This window comes from Phalacrocorax aristotelis, chromosome 7 (genome assembly GCF_949628215.1).
Source record: "Phalacrocorax aristotelis chromosome 7, bGulAri2.1, whole genome shotgun sequence".
In the NCBI taxonomy this organism is placed as follows: domain Eukaryota; kingdom Metazoa; phylum Chordata; class Aves; order Suliformes; family Phalacrocoracidae; genus Phalacrocorax; species Phalacrocorax aristotelis.
Genome location: NC_134282.1, coordinates 50,989,067 through 51,014,247, shown reverse-complemented (window position 1 = coordinate 51,014,247; position 25,181 = coordinate 50,989,067). Strand labels below are relative to the sequence as shown.

At 46.2% G+C, this 25,181-nt stretch overlaps 2 protein-coding genes across 6 annotated transcripts in view; one reads left to right on the top strand and one right to left on the bottom strand.

Moving 5' to 3' along the window:
* Positions 1–2,316: 2,316 nt before the first annotated feature.
* Positions 2,317–20,517, bottom strand: LOC142060444 (uncharacterized). Of its 4 annotated transcripts, XR_012661750.1 has the most exons (4): positions 19,503–20,461; positions 7,108–9,347; positions 2,922–2,955; positions 2,317–2,764 (listed from the first exon to the last, which is right to left on the bottom strand). XR_012661750.1 is itself a non-coding variant. In XM_075100649.1 (3 exons), exons 1-3 carry the CDS (start codon positions 20,405–20,407, stop codon positions 2,681–2,683), a joined length of 1,023 nt encoding a protein of 340 aa, XP_074956750.1. In that variant the 5' UTR covers positions 20,408–20,517; the 3' UTR covers positions 2,327–2,680. The 4 variants fall into 4 exon arrangements, 3 of the variants coding, with proteins under 3 accessions (XP_074956750.1, XP_074956749.1, XP_074956748.1); XM_075100649.1 differs by lacking the exon at positions 7,108–9,347 and having other exon boundaries at positions 2,327–2,764; positions 19,503–20,517; XM_075100648.1 differs by lacking the exons at positions 2,317–2,764; positions 2,922–2,955 and having other exon boundaries at positions 6,158–9,347.
* Positions 20,271–25,181, top strand: part of IGF1R (insulin like growth factor 1 receptor) — a 192,181-nt gene continuing 187,270 nt past the window's right edge. Inside the window, exon 1 of one of the 2 annotated variants that reach the window (XM_075100645.1) lies at positions 20,271–20,924. In XM_075100645.1, the coding sequence (XP_074956746.1) occupies positions 20,831–20,924 (94 nt within the window). In that variant the 5' untranslated portion in view covers positions 20,271–20,830. The remainder of the gene's footprint in view (positions 20,925–25,181) is intronic. The other variant, XM_075100646.1, reaches the window with a different exon arrangement.

The following is a 25,181-nucleotide window of genomic DNA, read 5'->3' as shown; positions in this document are numbered from 1 at the left end:
CTCAAGCAGTCCTCAGAAACAAGACAAAAGGCATGAGAAATGCTATTTTCTTTTAGAATTTCTTTGCTCCATAGGTCCTATTTTAATAGTTTAAATTTAAAAGGCCAACTAATTATTTAGTTTAGGTTTCTTCTGTCCATCTGAAGCCTCCGGCAGCTTCATTCTCTAAGCTCAAAGGCAATTTTGTATGGGAAAGGCACTGAACACAATTTTGCTCACATTGAGGAAGTCTTTATCCCACCTATGGCCTTGTCTCAAGACTTTACAACTCCAAATAATGTGAAGAAGCCACTCTTTCTGAGTGATCCCCATTAATGCCCTACACCTCTCGTTTCCTCCTCCCTCAGCATCCCAGCTTGGAAAGATTTTATCAGACAATAATTCCACATATCAAAGCAAAACAAAGGAACCAAGGCAAAGCCCACTGGCACCAGCATAGGTAGCCCGCACCCAGAGAAATCTGCTTCACGATTCGGTGGTACAGTGCAGTAAATCGGTGTAAAATAAACAGCATCTATTTATAGCGGAGCAGAGCCTGCCTGCAGGCATTGCAGCTGGGTTTTTTTTTTCCCCCTCTCTTTGCTGCGGATGAATGAGGGTTTTTCAATGAGGATCCAGGTTTCCTGAAGCAAAGTCCACCCCACCTCTTGGCATGAACCCCCAGACAGTCCATATGTCATGAGCAAAATATGCGGCGCCCTAAAGACCGGAGTGGAGTATCGCCCGGGTGGGATCGGGGACCTGGAGGGAGATCCATGGGTGCTGGGCACCAAGGGCAGTCCTAGGGCAAGGAGCTGGGGAAAACCATGCAGGTGGTTCCCACCACCAACCCACTGGGAGCCAGGTAGCACTGGGTGCCTCTCAGCAGCCCCCCGAGCCATCCCCAACCGGCCGAGGAGCAGCCGCGGGTCGGTAGCTTGGCCTTAGCTTTTAGTGCCCCAAAATTAAGCCTGGCTCTCGGAGCTCTGAGGTTACACGCTCAGACACACACACATGCACGCAAGCAAAATGATTTCCATGCCTCCACGGCTCCCATCGGATGTGGGTGGTCCCGGCGAGAGGAATGCGAGCGATCGGATTCACGTATCATCTCGCTGCCGCTCAGCGCAGCGCCAGAGACCTCCGGGGATTTTTCTGTAGGCGATTGACCCGGGGAGCATCCGAGCTCCGACACATTTTCCACGCACCTCTGATCACAACCACAAAGAAGAAATTTATTTCTCCCAATGTAAACATCCCTAAAATGACAAAAGGGGTTTTTTTTGCCACCTCCACAATGGCAAAAAAAAGCGGAAAGAATAAAGTGTCGCTAAGCCCCCGGTGCCTCACCATGACACAGATTTACATCTCTGAGTCAGATCTTTGCAGCTCCCTGCATATGGTCCGCATGATATGCAGTTCCTGGCTAGTGACTCACTCAACACCAATATAAAGAAATCGTTTCAGACCGAGCAAGCAAACAACCCGAATTTTGCCATCTCAGGCTCTGAGGGACGAGGGACGCAGCGTGACCTGGCCAAGCCTGACTCGGCTCTCGCTGGAGTGAACTGGGAGAGGCTCTGCTGGCGTCCTGTCACATTTTTTTAAAAGCTTCTTAAAATTGCCTTTCTGTCTGATTTTTGCTGTGGTCAAAAATTACTTCTAAGATTACAAAAATTGAAAGAGATAAGAAGAATGGTTTTCTTTCTTTCCAGGTTGTTTACTTGGTTCATTCGATATCACTTTGCGGACAGGGTATTTGGTTTCAGTGTTTCCACTGTGCGGTCACTTAGGTAGTTTCCTTTTGTTCTTCATGTGGGTTTTTTTTTTTCATATTGATGTAAAGGGAGCAAGAGGAAAAACCTTTTAAAATAGGACAGTTAAAGCCACAAAAACTGGCAGGTGGACTCACACATGTCAATTCACAGAAACCAAATCCAATCAGCTATTCATTAACAAAAAAAAAATTATTGTGGAATTGATTAATTTTCCAAGGGACATTATGCTAGATGAGCTCACAGTCAGATCGTGGTGTCCACTTTGCATGACATGTAGTTTGCAGTTTGGTTTTTTTGGGTAGTTTTAAAATTTTTAAATAACTTTAAATACATTGACAAACGATTCAGCTGGCATTACAGAGGAGAAAAATCGTGGTAGGGAAAGTTGCTGAAATTACATCATTTAGAATTTTTCACAAAGATGTTTATCAGAAGCCCCATAGAAACGTTGCCCTCGGTTTTGTGGGCTGAGCTGGTTCCCAGCACTTCTCCCTCTGTACATTCAGAATTCAGAATTCAGAACCTGGAAATACTCCTCTGTAATTGAGCAAACAGACTTAAAAGAATCTCAGGAATCCCAGAATTTATTCAGATAGCTATCTTTAACATCTCTTCTTTTTATTTACAATAGTAATATGAAATCCAAAGCCATTTAATTAATTGGAAATTGTTACACTTAAGCGTGTACAAAAGAATGATCAAAAGGGATGCTACAGCCATTAAATAATCAAACAGCAATACCATTAAGTAAGTAATTAATATGTGCAATAAATGGCTAGACTGTGTTAATGAGATCTCTCATATATCCTAAGTCGGGTCTGATCCTTTCCACAGGAAAGATCACCAAGTGCTGTTGATTCTCTGTGAGGGATGAGAACACTTCCTTTCTTTTTCCAGGATATCTCCTACATGCACAACACCTTCTATCCAGCTTCAAGTACCAGCATCTGTGTTCTCAGCAGTCCTTCACCTAGGAGAGACTTCCAGAAAGTTCTTGGGAATTCTGGCTGAGGAGAAAATCAGGATTGTTTTTCCCTTAGAGTATTCGGGGATGAACTACCACCATATTCCGTGATAGTATAGCTGGTGGGCACGGGATTTTTGAGGTCACGTACAAAGCCATTGACTTGTACTGGAGAAGGATGCAGCTCAGAACATACTCACCTGATGGCTCTTCCACAGCTGTCTGTAGGAGAATCTGTGGGAATAACGGGTGCTGACATAAGCAAGTGGGATAGATTAGGTGAATAAAAGAACAGAAAAAAAGAGCCAAAAAGCACAAGCTTATTTTGACCATAGGCAAGGTCTACAGAAGAATTCATGGCAGTGTTGAGAGAAGGATGCTTCAGATAGTACCCAGATGATATGGTCCTGAAATCTCCTCAGACATGTTACCTGTGCTTGTATTACCCTGAGCTGCAGCAGCGCCTCGGTGTGCCTTGGCTCCCGTACAGATAAGTACACCTGTAGAGCCCCAGGACCAGGAAAATAAAATCTAGAGAGTATGAACAAGGGCAGAAGAAGTGTCTTAGCCAAAGTTGCCAAACAGGTCAAAAGCAAGCTTAGAAGTAAAATCCAGGACTTTGAAATCCTCCTGTGGAGATGGTTCCTTGGACCACACTGCTTTTCACGTGAGCAGCCCCACAGACAGAGGATAAATGGCAATTTTTCTTATTAAAGAACCCGGACCCCTCAATTACGCAGGCGCAGCTGCTGTAGTATCAGGCTAAACAACTTCTTTTCTGCTCACCAGTAAAATAGCCCCCAGGAAAAGATATTCAGAAGTGACCCAACTCCTTTTACAAATGATTTCCTGATCTTGAATGCTTACAGTCTACCATCCTGGCTCTGGAAAAGTTAATCCAGGCTATGCACATTCCTGGGAGTGGATCCCACCAGACAATGTAACACTAATTAGGTAGTACCAAGGCAACTGTTTACAAGTCTCTTCCAAATGCCTCCCTTGCATTTGCACCCTCCTACTACAACAGCAATATTTAGTAGAAACGTCCTAGGTATAATTCTCCTGGGGCTTATTCAAATGTCAGTCAGCTCAACAGAAATATACTGTGAAAACGGATGAAAACAAAAGAGGATGAGTTTCTGTCTTTCTTGGGAAGAAGCATGTTTGTCAGGAGGAGGTTTTGGATGCATTAGTGAATGTTCTCCAGTAGGGGTTGCCAGAAATAAAACATGAGCCCACTGTGAGAAGGGCTGCCCTGAAGCCTGTAGTTCATTGCCCAGGCCATATTCCCAGTGAAAATTCATCTGATAGCCTGTGGCTCTGGTGGGACAGAAGTCCCCACATCCCTGTGCCGCCAGCCCCTTCTGAAATCAACAGCAGCTCCCCCATGGGGTTACCTGGGCTGCTTGGTTCTAACACTGCATACGAGATGATAGGAAAACACAGCCACCCCCATTAATGTCTCTTCTGCAGCCATAACGTAGGGGTGTTTCTCGCTCATGGAGAGGAAACGGGTTCTGTTGAGCTGGGGTTGAGATGAAGCAGGAGATCTGATTGCTGAGCTGCTTGGGGGACACTGTGAGTGCTCCTGTCACTGCACATCCCAGCAAGGAGGAGTCAGCTAGCGATGGAGAGACATCAAAATTGTGCTATGGGAGGTTCTGAGCATGATAGATGTGCTGACTGCTGTGGCTGTCTGCAACGTTGTCCTTTTTATCCACCTCACACCATATGCTCTTGGCAAAATAGCTATAATATAAAGGAATCACTTCACTTCCATTGAAATGCAGCTGTGTTAGACTACTCAGCTGTAATCAATGAAAGAAAAATACTCGGTGCCTTTTAAGCTGTAAGGGGAATTTACAGAGGCATAATGAAATTATTCACTGTGAATTCAGCTGGGCTGCAAGAGCCGGCAAAACCTTTCCCTTCAAAATCGTGAAGCAGAACTTTATCCAGAAGTTACTTTTGTTTTCTGTGATCACCAGAAGAAAAATTACACAAAAAGGTCATGGATATTTCTCAGCTGATATGACTAGGTCTGACTCAGACCAGTGGAAATTACAGGATATTGTCTTGGAGGGCTCTTGTGAGTTAATAAAAAGTTTCCTGGAATGATTTACAAGTCTGAATTGCACAAAGGAATACAATGAAGGCAAATGGGGAAACTCAGGTTACACAAAGCATTGCAGAGCATTTGTGAAAGTCATTTTCTAACGGTCATGAGTAAAGAGTTGAGGTCCAGGAGTTTCTGGGATTTTGTATGCTGCTAAGCACTTATTTGCCTTAATATCCAACATTTCAGTTATTAAAATAAGTTTCACCCTTCCAATTTTTTTTTTTAAAAAGCTTTCTTAGGTGTGTTTTCTGCTGAACCAGTTTGCGCTTCATCGCCAGGGTGGTGCATCTTTTCATAGGAGAAGAGGGTTGGATTAAAACTGCATGCTTGCCTTGAAAATAAGTTGACCCTTCAAACACTTGTTTGGGAAAGCCACGGAAGAGCTGAGGACATAGCAGAGGACTGGAAGAATAGCTGGTACAATCTTCAAGGAGCAACAGCATAATGATCCTAACATCTGGCTTGTAACTCTAATGCAAATAACATAACAATAAAACATGCTATTAAGCTTTTACAATAGAATACCCAGGAAGATCATCAGGCAGGTGACTTCAATGGATCTCTGATAGCTTATGCCAGCTGGGGATCTCCTCTTATTTGCAACACAGGGTGGGGTTTATGAAAATAACATGCAGGTGTAGATGATGTGGAAAAAACCCAGCTAGAGGGATGAGCAGGTGGGAATAAGAGTATACTGGTGTGTACCTGGTAAAAGAAGGAAGCTAATGGGTATTTCTCTCTGGGACTGTGACCTAGGATATACAGAGGATCTCTAAGGTGATAATTTTTGGTTCATAGTGAATGGCAGATGGGAGCCTGGAGAAGATGCGGGTTGATATGGATGGGCTAGGGTGGGACTGGGCTGGTATGAAATGTAAAGCTACACGCTTCCCCCAATGCATGACTGCAATTATTTTGTTTTCCTTCCTACGTAAGGCCCTGTAGCTCAGCTCAGGGCCAGGCCCCTAGAAAAACCACTGTTATGCCACTACCAGTAAGGTTTTTGTCAGGGGTCAGCTGGGCTCGTGGAGTCTCCTGTGGCTGAAAAGGCCTTGAAAGCTCTCGCTACAGACCCATTTTTAGAAAGTATACGCCAGCCACTCACCAGATCTCTACAGAAGACTTATATGTATTTTCTTATCCTTTTCTGATCACTCATGTTCAAATAATATTCAGATAATAGCTGTAAAATATTAACCTGTTATACAACATGATCTGTAGAGGTAAGTCCTGGTATGAAAGTAATTTCTTCAGGGTTACATATTGGGGAGAAAAGACAGGCTTACAATTAAAAGAAAAAAAGACTGACAGAATGGAGTGATGCAGCTGGATATTCCCCTTTTTATTTAGAAGCAGGCAGCTACCGTTGGACTATTCAGGATTCTGGCATTACTGCAGAAAAACCCTAATCAACATGCATGAAAGTTTTCTTCATGGGTTTGTGGTGACAAATTTATATAAGTTTATCTGGAAGATTTCTAAAACTAATAGCATTTGTCGTATGAATATTATACAATTAATGTCTAGCTGAAATACCAGCAGTCTACTATTAATTTTAACATAAGAATGGGAGAATTAACATTATCTGAATTCCAATTACTGTGGGAAGGAGGGAAATACCACTAATGGGGGGGAAAAAGCTGTTCTTTACTATTCCATTCTGTCCTGTGCTCATTGCTCAGGTGCTGGGTTGTGTTTGCCGCGGGAGAGTTGTTTTAAGGCACTGGGACCCAAAATGAAAGAGACTTTTCTGAGTAAGATGCTCTCAATTTGAAAATGTGATGACATTTGGTGTATCACAGACTTAATTTGTGTTAGCCTTGCATATGTGACAGTTTATTACCAGAAACCAAATTTTCTAAAGTGGCAATGCATTGTACAAACACTGCTACTGTCATTTTCCTCTGTTGTCCACATATCTCTTACTGATGGCAAATAAGGGATGCATTGCAGTCACGGTGCTGCTGCTTGCTCAGTCATCCTTCCAAAAAAGGGTCATTTCAAACCCACTTTTCATAAGTACAGTAGTGCCCTATAAAACTGCATGAGTAATTCAAGCTGAGCTTGGTCCTGCCCTCCAGTAGTGATCCTGGAAACATTCTCCAGAAGGTTTTTTTGGGGTTGTTTGGTTTTGGGTGTTCCTTGGTGTTTTGTTCTTTGTTTTGGTGTTGGGGTTTTTTTTTAATTTTATTTTTCATTCCCTCCCCTGATTCTTTCTATGGACATCTTTATGTGGGATCTCAGAAAAGATTTCAGGGCACACAAACCTGTGATCAGCTGCTAAGGCTTATGTAGTGCCAGGAGGCTGCTCTAGGCACGGTGCTCCTGTGACTCCTTCAGAGAGGCAGAGGAAAGTAAACCAAAGGCAGGACAGTTTTTAACCTTCATTTCCAGCTATTCTCAGAGAGCAGATGGGAAGATGGAGACACGTCCTGTTCTCTGGACTGTCACAAAAATCCAGAGGCGACAAAAGTGCTGAATGTCAGAGCTGAGAGGAGCGTCATCGATATCTACATTCAGTGGGGAAAGGGCTGTTGGCTACGCTGCCATACAGCTCCAGTCTTTTATTGATTATCCCCTGCGTGGACATGGACAAGCTGACTTCCAGGAGCGCTCTCGTTGGGGCAGAAGGGAAAGAAGTTGTCAGAAACATTGACTCTATCTGGGGGGTTGGGTACAACGCCCAAAGCCTCGCTCATGCTGTGGGGATGTGTCAGGTCACGCTGTGCAACACTGGAGATGCTTCACGTCCCGACTTGAGGTTAAAATGAGGAGGAGAGCCGGTTCTTAGAGAAAAAATCCTGGAGGGGTCCCATGAGCAAACAAAACTTATTTTGCAGTTGAAAACTTCTCTTCTACTGCTTATGCCCAGCATAAGCCAAGCACATACACAGTAGAGAGAATAACATTTTTACTAGGGACCAGAAGTGCTGGAAATCACCCTCTGGTGTGCCAGAATTCAGGAGTAGCAGCACTGCTCATTATACAATATTAATAGCGTGCTTTGGAGAGACCACTGCTGCATTTGGGCTCTGAAGTTATATAGTGCAATAAGCTACTAAACATATAAAAACATATTACCCTTTAAGATCTTGATTGTCTTCAGTTTACTATGCCTACTCAAGAGCGTTATGCTTTACAAGGGACAATATTACAGTACATGTGATAAAACTACTGTATCATAGCTACAGCCAGAGTGGCTTGTGCTGTGCTCTGTGGGGACACAGGCACCTGGGGAAGCCAGGAGGCTTCAATGTTTAAATGCCAGGGTTAATGCATAAGATTGTGCTGGTTTTGGCTGGGATAAAGTTCATTTTCTTCACAGTAGCTAGCATAGGGCTGTGTTCTGGACTTCTGCTGAAAACAGCGTTGGTAACACAGGGATGACATAGTTCCTGCTCAGCAGGGCTTACACAGAGTCAAGGCCTTTTCTGCCCTTCACCCCACCCCACCAGCGAGGGGGATGTGGGGGCACAAGGGGTTAGGATGGGATACAGCCAGGACAGCTGACCCCAACTGATTCAAGGGATGTCCCACACCATATGGCGTCATGGTCAGCATAGAAAGCTGGGGAAGAAGAAGGAAGGGGGGAACATTTGGAGTGATGGTGTTTGTCTTCCCAAGTCACCTTTACGTGCCACAGAGCCCTGCTTTCCTGGAGATGGCTGAACACCCGCCTGCCCATGGGGAGGAGTGAATGAATCCCTTGTTTTGCTTTGCTTGTGCGCTCGGCTTTTGCTTTACCTCTTAAACCGTCTTTATCTTAACCCATGTGGTTTTTTTACTTTCACTCTTCTGATTCTCTCTGCCATCCCACTGCGGGGGAGTGAGCGAGTGGCTGGGTGGTGCTTAGTTGCTGGCTGGGGTTAAACCACAACAGGATCCAGGAAAAAAATGTGACTATATAGGTCCACTTTTCTTGTTCTTCAAGAGCAATGACACCATCCAGAGAGCTGATACTCTTCAAAGCCACTTCTTGAGGTACTTCAGAGCTGGCAAAATCAGAAGGTGATTTGTAACACACTTTTATTCCCAAGCCAAGCTTTGCACAAATATTTCTAGTGAGGAAAAGCTTTGGCTTGAGCTGACACAGAATGGTGCTTAGGACCACCATAAAATGTCTGAAAAGAAAGACTCCTTTATGGACCACATCTTCTAGCATTGCCTGTTCCATCTCTTGACTGAGAAAACTTGTGACTTTTTTTCCTGGGCATTGCATTCATGGTTCTTCTGGCTTTGTCTAAGAAGTTGATGGTTCTTTAATATATTTTATTAGCTAAATGGTATCTTCAAGGTGCACTGAGTGGCACTTCTGAATGCCACAGTCCTGCCATCTGGCTCCTCGTAGGAAGGCCCTTTGTAGAAATCCTCTCTCCTGCTCAAGGCAGTCAGTCCTTTGCCATGGCTTCCCCTCAACACACTAGACAAGGGTGTATCTTCTATGCGCTTGATCCTTGAGGCTGTAAAGCTAATACGTTACACCAGAAATCTGCTCTGAGGAGTCCACCTACAGAAGAAAAAATTTTAGATTAAGAGCAATTTAAAAGATCCCACAATTATGGCACGGTTTTCTTTGATTTGTGAGTACTAGCTGCTACTATGAGTATCTGGAGTGGAGCAAAGGAAAAGCTACCACCTAGAAAGGAGGAAAATAGCTCAAATCTCCCCGGCACCCCTGCTATGCAGCTTGCTTTCTCACCAGGACATCTCTCTTGGATGGAACCGCCCCTGCTGCCTCCTCAGGAAAATTCCTGCAATTTTTTGTGTCGGAAAGTGAAAATAACATTTCATAAACACGCGCGGGAAGATTTATGCCAACTGGAAGCCTACGAGAGGATTTTTCAAAGGCATATTTGACAGTGAATATGGTGGAACTAAATGGAAGAACATTTTGACAACTTGACTTGAGCAGGTAACACCGTGGTCTCGTCTCAGTTATTTCCATCTGGATCTAGAAGGTGGAGAAAATAGTCAGACATCCTCCTATCTCACTCAGCGGTTTATCCTGAATTTATGTAAACTAATCTATGCCAAACTCTTGTGAGAAGGGCCTTCTCTGATAAGATCCTGCCCCTATGATGATGGGCATCCCTCTGAAAAATCTGCTCTGGCAGATCTGACGAATGGGAGTCTCATGCCTTAACCCACACGTAATTTTGCCTAGAGATTATAATACTATTTTAATTTATCTACAGTTACTGTAGCAAATACTACAAAATGCAGATCCTCTGGTAGGAAGATACAGTTATGTAAGACCTTATTCAAAAGTGGCTTATTTAAGAATGCACTTCAGCATATGTTCAGTTTCAATGACGCATCCTAAAGAATGAGGGTCTTAAAAATGCACCTGAGAGTTTTCCTTCCCATCTGGGGAATTTAAGTAAAATATTATTTAATGCAACTGGGTATTTTCCTATGTAGGATGACTTAGCAGAAAGAGCATTTCTTCACACAAAATCACATTCTTTTTCAGGAGAGGTGTTCTCTTAAATTATTTGCATTAGAAGGTTTTTTCAGTCATGTTTAAAAATCATTGCATAACAAATATTGTGCCATTAAAAAAAAGGAGACTAAATGAATTCTTTCAAGCCTCAAAAAAAGATGTTCTTGGACAGGCAGTCTTTAAACAAGGGGAAGTATGAGTTCATCAGAACATTTTGGATATTCACACTGGGGTATGACAGCAAAAGCAGCTTTGCAAGACTAGCAGGTATTTTTTTCCCCTACAATCTCTTGAAAAGACAGACTGATTCCTTTCCTAGGGGCAGCGGAGAAGTGTATTAAGCTTTGGTTCATTCCCTGCATTCAGTGAAGAGAGTTTTTGGGAAAGATGCCCAGATACTATGGACCAAGTTCAGCTCCCGCGTAAGCAGACAGAATTCCCACTGAAATCAATGGGAGTTGCACCTGCTGACTTTGGAGTTGAATATGGCCCAATATGTGGATACTATAAAGGTTCTGTTTCCAAAGTTTCTTCTGGCTTGTTTTATGGGAATGCAGACCTGGCGCCAGGAACGTCAGAAGACCAATAAATTCACTATGGGAACTTCCAGGCAAATGACAACTCTCTTGCACAAAACAAATCCAGAAGCTCACACGATGCTGAAGGACAAATTCTCAGTGTTCCCCCAGTTCATTTGCATGAATACCAGTTTCAGAAATGCTCTGAGAGAAGAAAATGGGGAGTGTGTGGCTAGGAGAGATACTAGTGGAAATGCTTTGATTGTTTTGCCCAAATCTTTTGGATAAATCTCTTAATTATCCCAGATATTTGTTAAATTGCTGGAATAGTGGTCCAAAGTCACTAAGAAAGGTATACTTATAAGTATATAAGATATTTGATGGCTGGTCTCAAGAGCTGCTGCACTACATCTTCCCAATTTGGACTGAATTTTAGCTGTGACTGTCTCCAGTGGCAGAATAAAAGTACAGACAGGGCTAGAGGAGTCCATCCAGAAAAAAGCAGTGGCTTGAGTGTATCCACATGGTGTTGAATACAGAGAAGTTAACAAAAGCATTATGTAAAGGAGACAGTTTGTCTCTGTTGGGGTTATAAGCGGCTGGTATTTAAACAACTGAGATTCAAAGTCCATTTTTTGAGTAATTTCTCTGTTATGGAACCAGTCCAGTCACATAGCACATGTATTCTTGGCAAGTTGTTTGTAGGTAGAAGTACAGAAAGAGAAAATTAAGACCGCAATAAAAGAAATAATCTTGGAGCCTCACATTAAAAAAAAAGAAAAAAGAAAGAAAAGACAGTTTTAATTCTTTTAAGATTCTAAACAAAGCCAGCAGTAGATCCATATCCCATATTCTGATTTGACCCAAAGTTTGAAAATATTTGAAGTTGGTATTTCTTGTTCAAGCCCATTTCATTAACAGACAAAACAAGAGCCTTCTAAACGTTTGACTCATTTGTTTAAATGCATTAGTTTTCTAAACAATGTATTGAGAATGACGTATTTGCTTCATAGCGTGAGCATCGCGCCCACTCTGAACGCTCATATGTGATAGAAAGAATAAGGGTAGAGGAATGGGATAAAGGCGGTGAGGACCCAGACGCCAAAGGAAAGCCACCTTTCAAAGGAGTATTTTTATTTCTTGTATTTGGCATGTCCTGGAAAAGACTTGTTTAGGAATTTCTTTTCCAAGTTGCTTATGATTAACAACCTTCTTTCCACATTCTCCACCTCTAGACCAATATTCCTTCTGCTGCCACTGAACCTATATGAGTCATCCATTTTAAAATATGTGGTGGTCATACAGTATACTAACATGTGCGCACACACAGAGCGAATAAATTAGGGGAAAACTGATGTCAAGACCTATCGAGTATGAAGGGCCTTTTAAAACCAACCTTCAGAATGTGCTAATATTTACACATTCCCAAACCACCTGGAAATATGTTCCAACTGCTTTAAAATATTTTCAGTATCATTTAAATGTATATGCAGCCATTCACAGTTGTACATTATTTTACCCTAAAATCTAATGATAATTTGATCTCTTTGAAAAAACACCTGGCCCAATCTTGGCTTTTATAGGAAGTCAAAAATCCTATTTCAGCCAAGAAGGAGCCAGTTTGTTGTTTTTTTTCTTCAACGATTTTCGGAAACATTTTTTTGCTTTTTATGCTGGAGATCCAATTTATTAGTTTTAAGCCTGTGCTTTTCCATAATCTTTTTGAATAAACATTTTTCTTTCTTCTTGCAAATGTAAGACTGTTTGGATTTCATTAGGTTTGAAGGAGTTTTGATGCTAGCATGTCATAGAAATGATGGAAACCTGAATAAATTAAAACTTAAAAATACATATTCTTCTATGTATCATGCACATGAAAAGTTTAGGTCTTTTTATGCTGTGTAGAACTTTATCAAAGATTTGGTAGAAATTAATAATTACTGTCCATAATTTAAGCCACTACTGACTTTATTTTGGGTTCCATTTATATGTTCTGATGAACTAGAACAAATAATCTTAATTTGCATATATCCAGCTCCACCTGGAGTCAACTGCAAATACAGAGAGAAACAAGAGGTTTATTTTGAAACCTATTTTAAATAAATGATTGTATACCTGAGCTTTAAAAAAACGCAACAACCCACAAATGAACAAAAAAAATCAAACCGAAAAGCCTAGAAGCATTCATGGTCCTTTTAATTCTCCTGCAGGTAAAAGGGGTGAGCTTAAAGGCACTAGAGCCAATCTGCACCTGCGTTCCTTTCTTTCCAGTAGCAATAATTATCCCCCTTATGAATGAACTGTGAATGAATTGCCTATAAACACATTTTAAGATCTGGGGATGGATGTTACTATTCATTTGGAAAAAGCAGCAAGTTTCTTCCAGGTGTTGATGTGACTAGAGCATGCCCCTCTCCCTGCAGTGGGTCGGCATCCCATCGCCCCAGAGGGCACCCGGGTGGGCCCGGTTTATGTTCCCTAGGGTTCACGTATGTCCAAAGTTCAAGAGGTGCAAACCCAAAGTGCTCAATGCAAAAAATAATATACAAGGGACAGATCCTTTCTACCCATTACATGGGGTACAAGTCTGATCTGTCCCCCAGTTAGGTTGGTGGAATTCTTGCTGGTAACAATACATAGTGAAGTTAAAATATATGTTGCTTTGGAAGAGTTAATAATACAAGATTAATAACTGTTACAAGCACGTTGCACACATCAGGAGTTTGTGTTATAAAATGTAGTAAGCACATTAACAGATGGTCTGGTAGATGCTTATACGCCACGGTTAGAGGCACGCGATTGACCTGTTGGACTCTGTAACAATCTCCACAACTGACTAGCCATGTATTCAAATACCTCTCAGTCATTCATTAACTCTTTGTAAACTATTTATGTGCACACCATTAATATACAGCGTGATCACGTTGCTACCGTCTGCAACAGGAGCCAGATAGAGCCCAAACTACTTGCAACAGTTTATTAATTCAATACATTAATGGTAGGCACGTTTTGACAGCCGCGGTGCCGGAGCGGGGAAGCCGACAGACGCTGGAAGCAAGCGGCAGCTGTTCCCCTGCACCTATCGCTCACTCGCGCCGCCACGCTCACCTTCGAGGTGACTTTTTTGACTAATTTGTCACATTCAGAAACACGAAAGGGGAGGCAAACACGAGAACGCGGAGGTTTGGTAGGGAAGCGAAATTGCCGTTGCTGTGCCGTGCCACGAAGGCTCAGCGCGATTGCAGAGTGCATTGACAGCCTTTTAAAACGCTGTCAAAAAGGCACAAACATCAGCATAATTTATCGGTGGCTATTTTAGGCAGGTGCACGGGAACTCTAAATATACGGCATTCACCACTTGCTGCAGTTGCTATGGATATATCATCTCAGGCCTGTAACTAGGGTTATAAATGCTGTTGTGTGCTTATTATTGTTGTTGTTATTAAAACATGAATTTTATAGTTATTCCTGCTCAGCTGCTGCCCCTAAATCGTCCATGTAACTGCATACTCTTTGTTTGAAGAAGGGACGTGTGGGGGAAAGAAGTAATAAGCAATACCCTTTCTTCCCTTGTGCTTTTTATTTGCCCCAGAAGGGACCGATTTTGAGCCACTGTTTGCAGTAGTATTAGGGCGAGGAGGATTAGAAGTTGCTCAGAGCCAAAAAAGTGTCCTTCATTTGGGTCTATCTGATTAGTACTCCGGTGTTCGGGCCCTGCACGCATCAAATGTCCAATCTTTTTATTTTTTGTTCCTCCATTTGTCTGAAGAGGTTGGGCTCCTGCAGTTGCAGGGATTCTGCTCAGCTCTCTTGCTGTTATGGCGAGACGGTTACTTCTACCCAAAATCCTGCCCAACGCTGCAGATCTGGGAAGGAAAAGGCGGCCGGTGGATGGAGAGGCTCTACAGACACCTCGACCACTGTAGAGGATTTAATGACAACCTGCCCACCCAGCGTCCATCCAAGTGGGTGCCGTGCTCCTGTCCCCTTGCCAAGAGGAGACTGAGTGTTTTCCTGCAGTTGGGAGCCCATGGAGATCATTGGTACATGATGTAATTCATGTCAGAGCAAAAAGTGGCAAAAAGCGGCGAACGTGGTAAAAACGGGCAACCCTCATTTTGCCTACCATTGAAGGGCTTGCTCTGAGACTATAAAACGCAGTTTATATGTGGACATTTTGGGGGGAAGGAGTGATGGCCAAGATTTGAATATGTCCTTCAGGTGCACAAATCACGCTCACCCAAGCTGTGTAAAACACATATCACTCGCTCAGACGTAATTCCTACCCACACCTACCTACAACAAAAATGTTCAGCCTGAAATGGAGCCTGAACAAGGTGAGCTGGCAACTTTAGGAGCCCTAGAGAAGAGGGGGCAGCTCTGGTGGGTGCTCTCTGCTGCTGGGAGTGTGGCGAAGGCCATCGAAGGAGCTGCAGGGACCTCCGAAGAAGCAGCATCTCAAGCAGACGGGCAATGCTCCGCGATGGCTGACCTTTGTCCTGGAGAGCTGACACGGTTGGAGAAGGCAGGAGAATAAATTTCAACTACTCCCTTACGCTGGTAATACAAATTGTTCAGATGCTTAAAGGTTATGACAAGCTAGCGTCTGGTAAAGAGGTCAGTCTGCCCTGAAAGCGTTGCAGAAGCCAAAATAAAGTCTAGTCAAGCCTATGTGGAGTACGAGCACTGAGGCAGGGAAAATAGTGAGGCCTCTTTCTCCCCAGTTGTGGCCCCAGAAAGCAGCGGTAAGGCTGCTGTTAAAATTAAAATACGGCTGAGTATTAGGATATTTGCCTTGGGCAGATATATGTTTTGAGAGACCGGGGTCAGTGGCTGTTTTAACCGCGTTGTTTCATCCCTACTGCCACACTTCCTGAATGTTCCACTTAAGCGGCATTTTAAACAGGACGCAGGTATGCTGGTGGCATTCGGCATCACACTCCAGAGGGTAAAATGTGTGTGTGTGTATTCATGTGTTTCTTTCTGTCCATCTGTCTATCTCAAGGGCCATAAACCAGCAGTGAAAAAAGGGGAGGCATGAAGCCCAGTGCAAACAGAGAGGAAGAATGACTGTAGAACCAACGGGACAGTGAAGAAAGTAATTTTCTACCATCAGGGAAGATCAAGTCATGACAAAATGACTTCTTACACTAATGAAAATTATAGCTTAGACTTTATGTGCAAAAAGAAAGGAGGGGAAAACTTTTCACAAATCTCAACACACAATATACATTGAACAGCGCACACCTCATTTTTAAAATGATCTATTTATTATTAGTGGTCTCGTGTAGGAGGCATTGCCAAGGATTGGGACCGCAGCGAATTGCTGGGCAATAACAAAAGACCAGTGACTGCTACAGTTTATAGCTGAGCTGTTGGGCAAGAGGCAGCAGGCAGAAAAGGTGGAAACGAGGTCTAAGTTGGTGGGAGAATGAGCTGAGAAAATAAACAGGTTAGGAAAAAACAGAGGAATGGTTTTACCAAATCTCAGCAAGATGGCAAATGGCCACAGCTTGGGAAGCCTTCTCTAACACATCATTGATGGATTCAGATGGACCTGGGGAGACCATGATCTACAGGAATTTTCCGTTTTTGACCACCTCATTTAATCTATTGGCTGTAACATTTCCCTTTTGGGCTGGGTATTTTTATATTCAGTTGGTTTTGCTTTCTTGTGATGAAGTTCCAACAAAACATTTTTAGTTGCTTCTCGATCCAAAGAAAGGCTTAAGCCATTCAAGTTGCCTTGAGGATCTGAGTATTGTTCAGCCTAGAGCAGGATGCCAGATCTGGGTTCCCGATAAATAAAAGCTTATCACCGTTCATATCAACCTCCTTTGCGCAGGTCTGTAGAGAAAAGCAGAGCCATACAGCGTTGACAAGGAAATAGACTTCATCGTGAAGCACCTTTGCACATTACCATGAAAATTACCTTTAATTTGTCCAAATTATAACTCTCTAATTTTGCACATGGCGCATGTAGCACAGTTTGCTGGAGGTTTTCATAGTCAAAGATATGGCCGTGCTGTGGTTGTACACACTAAAAAATAATTTCCACTGAAAATAACAGGACCAGTCTTGGAGAAAGACGCCAACATACAGGAACCGCATCTGATTAAAAGCGTGCACTGAAGTTGAGCATGTGTATGTGCATGGCTGGCACTGAAAGCTGCTGAACATGTGAAAGGGTGAGGAAAGCTGAACCCTGGGCACAGCTCTCCTCTTAACCTCTTAAAGCGTACAGAGCTAGCGGTGTCTCAGCATTCACAGGAAAACGGCTTCTTCCCATATACCTCCGCAGCATAAGAGGTAAAGATGTCCTGGCAGAGTCCAGCCAAATAATTCCAAACTACGAATTTTACATTGGCAGCTCAGGAGGACGGGGAGCGCTGCAAACGCCTCCACTTCATCGCTGCACTGTTGTTATAATTTTTTTTTCCCTTTTAAAAGAATCTGACAGGTTCCAGAAACAATATTACAACACCTGTAGGACTCTGTTTATAGGAGACTGTAAGCTCTCTAGGGGCACAGCACATCTTTTTGTTCTCTGCTTGCATGGCATCCAGTACAACGTGCTTGTCCATGACTCGCCCTATTTGTCAAAGTAATGAAAGAAAGGCTATTTTATAATAAAAGTTCTTTATGACAGCCGAATGATAAACGATAGACACCCAGTTCCCACTTCAGCTCTGGCTTTACCCAACAATACGTTGATTTGTAAATAACACATTACGATTTACGCTGCGTCGATGCCACAGCACGCACAGAAAGGACGCTTGCTCTGCTCAGGACCCACACTAGGTTGAGGCACAGCTGTACAGAGCAATGGTAAAAATTTACTGGACACGAAGATCTTTCTGGCCCCGTTTAACTGAAGCCTTGAAAATGCGTGCACGGTTGCTAAAGCCTCTGGTACACGCACACACACACACACACACACACACACACACACACACACGGCAGTCCAGGACAGTTTCAGATGTAAATGCCTTATTCTCCTGCACCGAACCTTGAGCGAGTTGTGTCAGCACCCAAAGGGGCCCGCGCCCCTGTTTTGACTTATTATTGAATTGCTGACACAGCCCTGGATACGTGGGCACGTGTGGCAGTTCTGCCCCTGTGGTGCTCAGGGGCGGATTTCCCCCTGACTTCAGTGACGCAGAATAAAGCCTTTTTGTTTTTCCTAAGGGGTACGAGAGCTAATGTGTAACTAAGACAACAATACAGGACCGTTCCGACCAGGCAAATGGTATAAAAATGGACGGAGAAAAACACGTACAAGGCTGCGGAAACCTGCATAGTAACGTAACTGATGGCTACTATAATACAAGATGTGCAAGAAGAATTTAGGTTTAAATGTAAAAACTGAATTTTGAGTTTTGCATTAACAATGTGACATTTGCATATTTCTTAATGTAGCTCTTAAAAAACCCAGAAACTAGAATACAGCTAATGCTCACAGATGTCTGCTTTCTTATACTTCAGCATCATTTTGATATCTCCCCATGCCAAAGTATTGCAACAAATGTGTGATTACTCAGGACATCCATATGCTGTGCAGCATGGCTACTACGAGCTTCGGCGAAACAGTGGGAACGCGGCCCACGTTTTCTGATCCCGAAAAGCCGAAACCTTTTCTGCTTCAACTCATCCTGTCTCTCCCCATTCGGGGCCTGGGCGTACAGTGTCATTGCAGGAGACGAGCGAGCGGTGCAGGAACACGTGGAGCGGGCAGTATTGGTGTATTCGCTGGAGACCGTGACTAGGGAAGGGGCCACGCGTCCCGCCGTTGTTCGTTGCCTCAGGTGAGCCAAGCCTCGGCATTCCCTCCCCTCGCTCCCGCCTGAACTGCACCCCTGAGAGCAGCGCGCCTCAGGCTCTGCTCCCCGGCGCTCGACCCAGACGTGCAACAGCAACTAAACGCAGTAAATAAATAAACAGACCACGTGAAAATCAAAGCTACGAGTTTCTCATTCCTCCCAGCTCGCTCCCTTCCTTTCTATATGTATTTTTTTCATTGCTGAGGAACACGGCGGTGCTCACGCTAGCAGGGGGCCGCCCGCCGCAGGCCGCTTGGTGCAGCCCATCCTCCGGGCTTCCCCTCCCCGTTCCCCCAGTAGCCCAGGAGGCGGGAGGGGCGGCGGGCCGGGCCCCCGGCAGCGCGGGGTGGGAGTGGGGGGGTGCAGCCGCCCCGCTCCGCTCCGCTCCGCCCCGCTCCGGCTTTTGCCTCGCGCCCGCTCGCGCCCCGCCGCCGCCGCTGCCGCCTCCGCGCGCGCCGCTGCCGCCGCCGCCGCCGCCGCCGCCGCCTGGGCGAGGGGAACCCGCGGGGTGGGGGGGGGGGGGGGGGGGCGGAGGGGGGAGTGTGGGGGGTGTGAGCGCGCGCCTCCCCGCGAGAGAGGGCGCGTGCGCGCGGGAGAGGGAGGGCGCGCGGGCGCGAGCCCCGTCCCCGCGCGGCCGCAGAGAGGAGAAGCGGCGGCGGCGGCGGCGCGACGCCGAGGCTCTTGTTTACAGCGTTCACTCGCCGTCGTGCAAAGGGAGCCAGCGCGGAGGAGGAGGAGGAGGAGGAGGAGAAGGGGGGCAGACGCGGCGGCAGAGCGCTGCAAACCGTGCTGCAAGCCAGCGGCGAATTAATTGGGAGGAGCAGCAGACCCTTCCCCCCCCCACCCGCCCCGCCGCTTCCCTCCCCGGAGGAATTACAGACCCTTCGCAACAAGCTCCTGGGCTTTGACCTTCAGCAAACCGGATCGCCTTCCTCGTCCCCCCGCCGCCACCCCGGCTTACACACACACGCACACACACGCACACCTCTTCCCGGCTCCCCCTCCCCCCTCCTTGGGCTGGGCAGCGCGAGGGGAAGGTTTGCAGCGCGCGCACACCCAGAGGAGGAGGAGGAAAGGAGGAGGAAAAAAAAAAAAAAAAGGATTTACAAATTCGCTGGGTGGTTTTTGTTGTTGTTGTTGTTGTCGTCCTCCCCCCCTCCCCCCCGCCCCCGGCGCGATGGCAAGGCGGCTCGGAGGGATGCGAGGAGGAGAGCTGCGGGGGGAGGAGGCGGGGTGCTGAGCTGCTCCGCTCGCCCTGCTGCTGCTGCTGCTTTGTGTGTGTGTCCTGGATTTTTCTTTTTTTTTTTTTCTTTTTTCCTTTTTTTTTTTTTTTGAGAAGGAGCCTGTGGCAGCGGCGCCGAGGAGAGGAAGAGGAGGAGTAGGGGGGAAGCCTTTTTAATTCATTTTCCTTCCAAATTCCGCATTTCGAGTCTCTGCAGCCAGCCGGACTTGTGGTGGTGTTGTGGGTGGTGGTTGTCCGTGGGGTGGTTTTTTTTTTGTTTGTTTGTTTGTAATTTTTTTTTTTTGTTGTTCCCCCCCTCCTCGCTGAGCGGGGAGAGGAGCCGGGGGGGATCCCGCCAGGGCAGCCCCGTCCCCGCGCGGAGACAGGGAGAAGCTGTTGTTGTTTTGTAATAAGATTGCCTGGGTCGCACTCCCCCTCCCTTTCCCCCCCCGCAGCCCTCCCGGTTTTTGTGTCTCTGTGTGTGTGTGTGCGCGCCCTGCCTCTGTGTGCGGTGTTTGAAAATGGAGGTTGAAGATGCAGACTGCCAGCCCCGATGTGCCTCATGTTCGCGGCTCCTGTGCACGATGTACCACTGCAGCCAGCGCTGAGGGGAGGCGGCGGCGCCCCCCGCCCCGGAGCCCGCCCCGCCGCCCCGCAGACAGCGTCGCCCCGGGGCTTTCATGCCTTGTTGTTGTTGCTGTTAATACATCTTGAATATCTGTTGTATTTTTGGTGTGGTTGCTCCGGAAGATCAACACCCAGGGACCTCAAAAACCCTCCGGTTTGCCAGTCCGAAGGGTCTTGTTTTGTTTTTTTTTTTTTAAATTTCTTGAGGCAACGTGGATTTATTTATCCAGCTCCGCTTCTCGTCCGCCTTTTGCCTCCTTCGTTATTTTTAGAGGACGGAGAGAGAAAAGAAAGCGAACAATTTTGGACTTTTTTTTTTTTTTCCGGAAAGGGGGATTTTGTCCAATTAAAAAAAGAGGAATGAAGTCTGGCGCTGGAGGAGGGTCCCTCGCCGTCGTCTGGGGGTTTCTGCTCGTCTTCGCCGCACTTTGTCTGTGGCCAACAAATGGAGAAAGTGAGTACGGTGCGTGTCGGCGGGGGGGGGTGGGGGTCGGCGAGGGGCCCCCGTGGCGTGTGAGGGGCTGGGAGGGCGTCGGCTGTCTGTGGGTGTTTGGGGGTGTGTGTGAGGGTGTGGGGAATGGGGCTCCCGGGGGGTGAGGGGGCTCCCGGTATGATTGTGGGGGTGTATGTGTGTGTGTGTGAGGGGGGCTCCAGGGGCGGTGGGGGGTGTGTGTGTGTGTGTGTGTGTGTATATGTGTGAGGGGGGCTTCCGGGGCGGTGGGGTGTGTTTGTTTGTATGTGTGAGGGGCTCCCGGGGCGGGGGGTGTGTGTGTGTATGTGTGAGGGGGGCTCCCGGGGTGGTGGTGGGGGGGGTGTGTGTATGTGTGAGGCGGCTCCCGGGGTGGTGGTGGCGGGTGCGTGTGTGTATGTGTGAGGGGGACTCCCGGGGTGGTGGTGGCGGGTGCGTGTGTGTATGTGTGAGGGGGACTCCCGGGGTGGTGGTGGGGTGTGTGTGTATGTGTGAGGGGACTCCCGGGGTGGTGGGGGGGGGTGTATGTGTGTATGTGTGAGGGGGACTCCCGGGGTGGTGGTGGAGGGGGGGTGTGTGGGTGAGGGGGGCTCCCGGGGTGTGTATGTGTGCGAGGGGGGCTCCCGCGGGGGGTGTGCGTGTGTATGTGTGCGTGATGGGGGCTCCCGGCGGGCTGCGGGGTGTGTGTGCGTGCGCGCGCGGGGGGCTCCCGGCGCGCGCCCTTTCCCGCCGTGGTGAGCGGGTTTCGCCCCTGCCCGCGGGGATCTGCGTGTTTTTCTCCTGTTACGCGTCTGCTCCTGGAGCACGTTTAACAACCCGGGGCTGCACGTCTCCCTCCCATCCCTTCCTTCCCCGGGGGCGGCTGGCTGGCTTTACACCCGGGCGCGGCAGAGCCGCGGCCCCCAGCCCGGAGGAGGGGACCGTGATGTCCATCCGTCCCCGTCTTTGTGTTTCCCCCACCTGAGCCGCCTGTTCCTCCTGACCCCCCTCCAGAGCCCGGTGCGGTGTTCAGACCTCTGCAGCCGGGGCTGCGAGCTGCGTAGTAAACACTTGCAGGCTGGGAAAGAGCTACGCTTGCTTTCCCCACATGGAAAGGGCTTGATCTTTTGTCAATATTTAGAGGCTGTGTGCAATAACCTGCCGTAGCGAGTGAAGAATTCCTGGAAATAAGCGCCTTGCCTTTTATTGCCGCTTTACTGCCGAGGAAGGGTTTCACCCTCGCTGCTCGGGGTGGAGAATTACGGTGGCATCCCGCAATCTAAAGGTCACAGTCTACTGGTTTTTGTTGTTGTGTGTTTTCCCCCCCCCCCCCCCCCCCCAATTAATTTCCAGGGTGCTACTTTACCTTTGTCCATAAATAGAAACGTTTGATGGCAGAACGGGCTATATTCTTAAAAGTGATTTTTGGGGTTTTTTTTAAGCAGCTGTGTTGCATCTCGCGTTAGGGTTCGTGCAGTTGACTTAGCAGCGTGCGAGCTGCTTCCTCCGGGTGTGCGAGTGCTGCACTGATAAAAACGCGGCTCGTTGTGCGTGACGGCGCTGGGAGCAGCCGGCTCCCCAGCGCACGGAGCTCTCCGCATCCCTCCTGCCGCTTACCGCCTGCGGGTCGCGGTGTCTGTCTGTCTTGCTTGGGAGTTGCAAAAGCCCCGACTCTGTTTTAGTGCGTTTCAAACCTGTGATTATATTGCAGTGCCCGCCCCCTTCGGGCGCAGGGGGAAGGAAAGGGGGCAGGGATGGCTGGCGCTGCGATTGATTAGCCTGCAATCATCGCCGTATTAATCCCGGTGCTGATCGGTTTTCCCGTGGTATGTCGGGCTCACGCTGGATTGAGGATCTCTTCCGTGAAATTAGCCTTCCCTTGTTTTCTGGAGTGTTTCTGTACACAGGGAGATGGTAGATGTGCCTCGGAGCCCAACCATTTTAAAAACTGCTCCCTCTCCTTCAGCGTCAGCAGAAACAGGGATGGTTCTTTACTGCATCTTGGTGCTTTAATTTCTTCCGCTGTGTGTTTTTTAGCGTACTCCTTGAGCTGTTGTTGTGTGCCTCTCGTTTTCAACAAGATATGCGTTGTTGGAATGGAGAGATCAATTTTCTCCATTTTAAATGTAAAGGGAAAGAATTCAGGAGCTGGAAAGGCTATTCTAAAAGTGGTAGTTTCAGGCTGAAAAGAAAGGGAAGCTCTTTGGATGCACTGACAATGAGGCTAGCTACAAAAAGTGAGCAAGAAGCACGCAGAGATGGAGTCTGTAATGCACGTTGAGCAATGTTGTGTTTCATTAGCCAGGGAGTGCCAATTAACTCCTTGCAAATTAAGGCCCAACTTAGGCTTTTGCGTTGCAGTGGCAGGGCCAGCTAGGGCTGGAGAGCGGCAGTCTTGCTTCCACGAGTTGAACTTTTTGGCTAGAGCTCTTTTCAAGAGGGAAGATTAATCTCTTAAATTTAAAAACAAAACCTCAGTGCCCTTCTTCAGGGAAGGGCGTACAAAGGATCGAGTAGCGTGGGGAAACAGAGCAGGAGGAGGAGGAGATCTGGTGAATCCTTAAACTGCTAGGATACACGCTTATATATATTTCTTTTTTTTTTTTCTTGCCTTATGTGGTACAGAACACCTTCAAATAAAAATGCTTGCCCAGCTGTGGCAATAAAACAGCGCAGGAAGAGTATGTTAGGATTTTAGGTTCCAGTCCTCTGAAGTGTTTGCAGTTGCCACTTAGCTAAAATGACCCAGTTAAGAACCTCCCAAATTAAATGTCTTCCTCTGAAGAAGATCTAGGCTTTTAAATATGGGAAGATATGCTGAAAAACTTGTCTTAGCTGAACACTGCCTCTAATCGATCGTCTTTGTAGTTTACAGTTTAATAGCCTTTGTTTTCACGAGTTACTGCTGAAAGAATTTTGCTGTTAGGGGGAAAAATGATCTCCAGAGCAGATGTTTTGCATCTCTTCATATTCTTCTCTCTCCCCACAATAGTGGAAGGAAGATTAATCTTAATTTTTATTTGTTTTTCATATATACTGTGTCATAGCTAAAAGGCACTTCCATTTTCGGTCAAACAAGCAAGGCATTCCTAAATAGGAATACAAAGGAGTTACAACTGGAGGGGAGAGACCCATCCCTTTAATACTAAATTATATAAAATCTGTTTGTAGTTGTATGACAGAAACCTCTTCAAAATGCAGGTAGCTTCAGTGGAAAGCTGCTGATTCAAAACCAGATATTAAAAATGCTGAGAATTTCCTGAGACTTTGTTAGGACAGCACAAAAATAAAAACAAAAAGACCCTTCATTAAGATGAAGTATGTGCCGGTGTATCAGTTGATGGGTAAAGCTACCACCCTTGGGGACTTCCATCCTAGGGGTGGGATTAAGACAAAGTGTAAACATGGTGTTTTCTTCCTTCCCTACCTTGAGCATGAGGGGTTTTGATTTTCACCCTTGTGTATGTTTACAGAGGGAATGTCCAGAAGGGAATGAGTTAAACACGTAGAATAAAAAGAATGATAGTATTTCAGACTGATAAATATCTAAATGGATCTGTTCATGTTAGCTCTGAGCTTTTGTTTGTCTATCCAGGCTATATTTCATGTTTCTGATGTTAATAAGCAGGAGCTCATGCTGTAGGTTAATCTCTCTCCTAGGTTGCTTAGTAAAAACCCACATGACCTCCTGAGTGCGAGCGTTACACACACCTAGCTTTCACATCAGCGTTTTCATTGTACGCCTAGTGGTTAGTGAATGTTGTTAAACGGGAGTTGGATAATTCCTTCCCTAATTGAGGTTGTGAATAAAAAAGCCAGAGCGTGTAAGGAATTGGTGTCAGCCGGGCTCACCAGAAAGAGGAGAGGAGGGAAGTGTTCAGGGGGTGATGGTGATTGGAGTCTGTGGGAAGGAGTGGTGAGCCAGGCAGTGCTTTGACTTTTTTGATTGTGTTGGATTGTAGTTTCAAAGCATTTCCATACCAGAACTGGAGCAAAGGCTTACATGACTCAGAAACTGAAAGGGTTAGGAAATGGTAGCGACTTAGCTAATATCAGGCAAAATGTGTGGAGAACGTGAGAAAGCAGAGGACTGGGTGTGGAAAGATGTGTGTTAGAAGTTTCAGTGCTGAACCAACATTTGAGAGAGAGAAATACTGTTCTTTGTGTGAAGTGAAGGAACTATAACTTGGTTCTGAAGTAGTTGTGAGAAGTGAGGAAAGGAAGGGTCCGCAGAGAGCGAGAAGACATCAGTTAGTTTAACTT

Excerpts from the sequence above, each read along its gene's own strand:
- LOC142060444 (XM_075100649.1), bottom strand. The coding sequence starts at position 20,407 with ATGAGGCACATCGGGGCTGGCAGTCTGCATCTTCAACCTCCATTTTCA. Across the intron at positions 2,956-19,502 it reads CCAGGAGCTTGTTGCGAAGG|ATTCTCCTACAGACAGCTGT; the intron begins GTCTGTAATTCC and ends TTATTCCCACAG. Across the intron at positions 2,765-2,921 it reads AGCTGTGGAAGAGCCATCAG|CCAGAATTCCCAAGAACTTT; the intron begins GTGAGTATGTTC and ends TTTTCTCCTCAG.